This window comes from Engystomops pustulosus, unplaced genomic scaffold (assembly GCF_040894005.1).
Source record: "Engystomops pustulosus unplaced genomic scaffold, aEngPut4.maternal MAT_SCAFFOLD_35, whole genome shotgun sequence".
Classification (NCBI taxonomy): domain Eukaryota; kingdom Metazoa; phylum Chordata; class Amphibia; order Anura; family Leptodactylidae; genus Engystomops; species Engystomops pustulosus.
Window position 1 is genome coordinate 752 of NW_027284963.1, and position 6,420 is coordinate 7,171.

Here is a 6,420-nt window from a genome sequence, read left to right on the forward strand (position 1 = left end):
TAATTCAATCTGGTCAGAAAACATATGCATTTTTCCAAACTAATAACACCGTGTGTCGCCCCTCGCGTTATGTTTGCGTCTTACACGTGCGTTTTCAAACAGCTGAAGGAGATTTACCCAATCACACTGCGGTTACCATTGGGTAAATGCAATGTTTGTAATTGGGCAAATCTCCTCTTCAACCCCCCCCCCCCCCCCCCCAAATTATGAGAACCCACGGCTCCCTGGGGCCCCGGCATCGGGAAATTCACCGGATCCGCCGACCCATGTGTGATAAGCAGGACACGAGATAAAGGTCCTGTCAGGCCCTACACGGGTCCTATACAGAGGGTCTCCCCCAGTGCGCAGGCCCTGCCCCCCCTGGGACAGATGACACAAGGAAACACGGGGTTAATAAATAGAAGTTTATTACACAATAAATATATATAATATACACACGGTAAGTCTCAGGTCACCGCCGATCGCGGCCAAAGTGGAAGTGCAGGTGGGTCTGCGGCAGGGGCAGGCGGGTGCCGCGCCATTCCCGTCCCTTCATCTCTCGCGCCATCTGGCAGAGCGCACACACCAGGCAGCAGCAGACGGCGCAGTAATCGTTCAGGAGGTCTCCCTAAAGACACAGGACACAGGGGGTCACATCAGTGCGGGGGGGGGGGGGGGGCGGTCACATCAGTGGGGGTCATACAGGTCTTCCACGGCCTCCGTCCATCTAAAAGCAACTCTCACCAGAGCCCCTCTGTGCGGCACAGGCGCCCTGGTAACACCCTCCAGCAATGTAAAACACCGGTGGCTTGTTCCCGATCGCAGGAGTTTCCATAGACAAAGCGGTGCGTGTGGCACCGGCCTCAGGCTTGTTACCTCATGGGTGATGGGGACCTCCTGGTGTCACGCTCAGGACCGTCTTCTTTACCGAAACATGCACATAAGCTGGACGTGCTCCTCCATCGGAACGTAATCTATGCGCGGCCCCTCATCTGTATACAGGCTCCGCACCGCGCACTTTCCCTCTCACTGGAAGTTCCTGCGCATGCACGAGATTAGCAGGGGACCGCGTGGCGTCTGCAGCGCTTTCCTCCGGCGCGGAGCCTGTATATAGATCCAACAGAGCCCGGAGACGCTCGCAGCTGCGTGGGGGGTGGGGAGTGTGACAGCAGGAGGTCCCCATCACCCGTGAGCCCAAGTCTGGGGACAGTCCCCACCCAATAATTTGGTGGTAATGTCCTTTACATTAAGAACAAGTGGAAGTAAAGGGATAAATTGTGAGCTGCAGTTACCAGTTGTGGCCACTACACAGGGAGCGGCGCTGTGCACCTGGCACCACAGGGGTGAATGATGCAGGTCAGCCCCTCCCCCATGTGTGGATAGCCACAAGTACTCACAGACAGGTAGGTCCCAGGCCCCCCACATGGTTGTGTGCACACATAGGAGGGGCTCCGGCGGGGGCTCTGGGCGGGGTAACCCTTGGGGTCCCCGGACTGGTCTGATCCCTGTGCACTAATACTGATGTCTCTGCCTTCAGCTGTAGGTGGTCACTCACCGGTATCTTGTATCGCTCCCGTATACCGGTCCGAAGAGAAAACATGGCCCCCGGCAGCATCCCGAAGCAGCACATCTCCCCGAAGAGCGCGGACAAGTAACAAGGCAGAAGGAAGGGGCAGAGAGAGCCAAAGATACCTGCAACACGGGGGAAGAGGAGTCACTGGGGGTACGAGGACACCTCCACTAACAGGACAAGTAACAAGGCAGAAGGAAGGGGCAGAGAGAGCCAAAGATACCTGCGACACGGGGAGGAGGAGTCACCGGGGGTACGAGGACACCTCCACTAACAGGACAAGTAACAAGGCAGAAGGAAGGGGCAAAGATACCTGCGACACGGGGGAGGAGGAGTCACCGGAGGTACGAGGACACCTCCACTAACAGGACAAGTAACAAGGCAGAAGGAAGGGGCAGAGAGAGCCAAAGATACCTGCGACACCTGGGAGGAGGAGTCACCGGGGGTACGAGGACACCACCACTAACAGGACAAGTAACAAGGCAGAAGGAAGGGGCAGAGAGAGCCAAAGATACCTGCGACACAGGGGAGGAGGAGTCACCGGGGGTACGAGGACACCTCCACTAACAGGACAAGTAACAAGGCAGAAGGAAGGGGCAGAGAGAGCCAAAGATACCTGCGACACCGGGGAGGAGGAGTCACCGGGGGTACGAGGACACCTCCACTAACAGGACAAGTAACAAGACAGAAGGAAGGGGCAGAGAGAGCCAAAGATACCTGCGACACGGGGGAAAGAGGAGTCACTGGGGGTACGAGGACACCTCCACTAACAGGACAAGTAACAAGGCAGAAGGAAGGGGCAGAGAGAGCCAAAGATACCTGCGACACGGGGGAAAGAGGAGTCACTGGGGGTACGAGGACACCTCCACTAACAGGACAAGTAACAAGGCAGAAGGAAGGGGCAGAGAGCCAAAGATACCTGCGACACGGGGGAGGAGGAGGAGTCACCGGGGGTACGAGGACACCTCCACTAACAAGGCAGAAGGAAGGGGCAGAGAGAGCCAAAGATACCTGCGACACGGGGGAAAGAGGAGTCACCGGGGGTACGAGGACACCTCCACTAACAGGACAAGTAACAAGGCAGAAGGAAGGGGCAGAAAGAGCCAAAGATACCTGCGACACGGGGGAGGAGGAGTCACTGGGGGTACGAGGACACCTCCACTAACAGGACAAGTAACAAGGCAGAAGGAAGGGGCAGAGAGAGCCAAAGATACCTGCGACACGGGGGAGGAGGAGTCACCGGGGGTACGAGGACACCTCCACTAACAGGACAAGTAACAAGGCAGAAGGAAGGGGCAGAGAGAGCCAAAGATACCTGCGACACGGGGGAGGAGGAGTCACCGGGGGTACGAGGACACCTCCACTAACAGGACAAGTAACAAGGCAGAAGGAAGGGGCAGAGAGAGCCAAAGATACCTGCGACACGGGGGAGGAGGAGTCACCGGGGGTACGAGGACACCTCACCGGGGAGGAGGAGTCACCGGGGGTACGAGGACACCTCCACTAACAGGACAAGTAACAAGGCAGAAGGAAGGGGCAAAGATACCTGCGACACGGGGGAGGAGGAGTCACCGGGGGTACGAGGACACCTCCACTAACAGGACAAGTAACAAGGCAGAAGGAAGGGGCAGAGAGAGCCAAAGATACCTGCGACACGGGGGAGGAGGAGTCACCGGGGGTACGAGGACACCTCCACTAACAGGACAAGTAACAAGGCAGAAGGAAGGGGCAGAGAGAGCCAAAGATACCTGCGACACCGGGGAGAGGAGTCACCGGGGGTACGAGGACACCTCCACTAACAGGACAAGTAACAAGGCAGAAGGAAGGGGCAGAGAGAGCCAAAGATACCTGCGACACGGGGGAGGAGGAGTCACCGGGGGTACGAGGACACCTCCACTAACAGGACAAGTAACAAGGCAGAAGGAAGGGGCAGAGAGAGCCAAAGATACCTGCAACACGGGGGAGGAGGAGTCACCGGGGGTACGAGGACACCTCCACTAATAGGACAAGTAACAAGGCAGAAGGAAGGGGCAGAGAGAGCCAAAGATACCTGCGACACGGGGGCGGAGGAGTCACCGGGGGTACGAGGACACCTCCACTAACAGGACAAGTAACAAGGCAGAAGGAAGGGGCAGAGAGAGCCAAAGATACCTGCGACACCGGGGAGGAGGAGTCACCGGGGGTACGAGGACACCTCACCGGGGAGGAGGAGTCACCGGGGGTACGAGGACACCTCCACTAACAGGACAAGTAACAAGGCAGAAGGAAGGGGCAGAGAGAGCCAAAGATACCTGCGACACGGGGGAGGAGGAGTCACCGGGGGTACGAGGACACCTCCACTAACAGGACAACTACTTACAGATGGGGAAGTCGTCACAACACTGCAAGAGTCCCGTGCTCCACGATATGGGTCCAAACGCCATGGGGCCACCCATCAGTGCCATGGGCCCTACACAAGGTCCAAACGGGGCACCCATCGGGTTACTCGGAGCCGTCTGGACATTCAGGACAACTTGGGGCTGTGGTTGGGGCAGAGGCTGCGGCTGAGCGATAACTGCAGAGATAAGGTCATTGGGGGGTTATGGGGTCAGAGATAAGGTCATTGGGGGGTTATGGGGTTACAGATACAAGGTCAGCATAGCAGGTCCATGACATGTACAAGCAGCAGAGGACCTGCACGAGTCCCGCACCCCCATCATACAGACCCCAGGAAACCCCTAGCGGTGATTATATACATAGTGCCGGAGGACGTGTATGGAAGATTCCCGCTGCTAGGACCTCTGCTTGCTGACAGATTGGAACCAGGGACACAAGAGGAGAAGGTGAAATATTCAGACATATAAGAAACTGGACTAGCAGGGACCTACCTGGAGTGACGGCGAGTGCCCGGGGCACTACAGGGGTCAGTGTAGCCATCTGCAGGGGCATCGCCAGCGGGAGGGGGGCAGCAGCCGGCACCTGGACGGGCACCGAGGGTGGGATCTGCAACACTGGCACCTGCATCGTCATGTAGTCATCAGCTCCCATCTGTTACAGAGGACAGGTAACACGTCACATGTGCTACATAGCACCCCTGCACCGGTCCTGGCTGTGTGTGACCCACCGTAGCCCCTCCCTGCAGTATACATGACCTGCACCGGTCCTGGCTGTGTGTGACCCACCGTAGCCCCTCCCTGCAGTATACATGACCTGCACCGGTCCTGGCTGTGTGTGACCCACCATACCCCCTCCCTGCAGTATACATGACCTGCCCCAGTCCTGGCTGTGTGTGACCCACCGTACCCCCTCCCTGCAGTATACATGACCTGCACCAGTCCTGGCTGTGTGTGACCCACCGTACCCCCTCCCTGCAGTATACATGACCTGCCACAGTCCTGGCTGTGTGACCCACCGTACCCCCTCCCTGCAGTATACATGACCTGCACCAGTCCTGGCTGTGTGTGACCCACCGTACCCCCTCCCTGCAGTATACATGACCTGCACCGGTCCTGGCTGTGCGTGACCCACCATACCCCCTCCCTGCAGTATACATGACCCACCATACCCCCTCCCTGCAGTATACATGACCCACCATACCCCCTCCCTGCAGTATACATGACCCACCATACCCCCTCCCTGCAGTATACATGACCCACCATACCCCCTCCCTGCAGTATACATGACCCACCATACCCCCTCCCTGCAGTATACATGACCCACCATACCCCCTCCCTGCAGTATACATGACCCACCATACCCCCTCCCTGCAGTATACATGACCCACCATACCCCCTCCCTGCAGTATACATGACCCACCATACCCCCTCCCTGCAGTATACATGACCCACCATACCCCCTCCCTGCAGTATACATGACCCACCATACCCCCTCCCTGCAGTATACATGACCCACCATACCCCCTCCCTGCAGTATACATGACCCACCATACCCCCTCCCTGCAGTATACATGACCCACCATACCCCCTCCCTGCAGTATACATGACCCACCATACCCCCTCCCTGCAGTATACATGACCCACCATACCCCCTCCCTGCAGTATACATGACCCACCATACCCCCTCCCTGCAGTATACATGACCCACCATACCCCCTCCCTGCAGTATACATGACCCACCATACCCCCTCCCTGCAGTATACATGACCCACCATACCCCCTCCCTGCAGTATACATGACCCACCATACCCCCTCCCTGCAGTATACATGACCCACCATACCCCCTCCCTGCAGTATACATGACCCACCATACCCCCTCCCTGCAGTATACATGACCCACCATACCCCCTCCCTGCAGTATACATGACCTGCACCGGTCCTGGCTGTGTGTGACCCACCATACCCCCTCCCTGCAGTATACATGACCTGCACCAGTCCTGGCTGTGTGACCCACCATACCCCCTCCCTGCAGTATACATGACCTGCACCAGTCCTGGCTGTGTGTGACCCACCATACCCCCTCCCTGCAGTATACATGACCCACCATACCCCCTCCCTGCAGTATACATGACCTGCACCGGTCCTGGCTGTGTGTGACCCACCATACCCCCTCCCTGCAGTATACATGACCTGCCCCAGTCCTGGCTGTGTGTGACCCACCATACCCCCTCCCTGCAGTATACATGACCTGCACCAGTCCTGGCCGTGTGTGACCCACCATACCCCCTCCCTGCAGTATACATGACCTGCACCGGTCCTGGCTGTGTGTGACCCACCATACCCCCTCCCTGCAGTATACATGACCTGCACCAGTCCTGGCCGTGTGTGACCCACCATACCCCCTCCCTGCAGTATACATGACCTGCACCGGTCCTGGCTGTGTGTGACCCACCATACCCCCTCCCTGCAGTATACATGACCTGCACCGGTCCTGGC

The 6,420-nt window shown here is 57.9% G+C and overlaps 1 protein-coding gene across 1 annotated transcript; it reads right to left on the reverse strand.

The window, feature by feature from the left end:
* Positions 1 to 390: 390 nt before the first annotated feature.
* LOC140106871 (uncharacterized) lies at positions 391 to 6,190 on the reverse strand. Its single transcript, XM_072131498.1, has 5 exons — positions 6,173 to 6,190; positions 4,417 to 4,576; positions 3,909 to 4,103; positions 1,535 to 1,671; positions 391 to 607 (listed from the first exon to the last, which is right to left on the reverse strand). The coding sequence occupies exons 2-5, from the start codon at positions 4,574 to 4,576 to the stop codon at positions 452 to 454; spliced, it is 648 nt and encodes a 215-aa protein (XP_071987599.1). The 5' UTR covers positions 6,173 to 6,190; the 3' UTR covers positions 391 to 451.
* Positions 6,191 to 6,420: the final 230 nt, after the last annotated feature.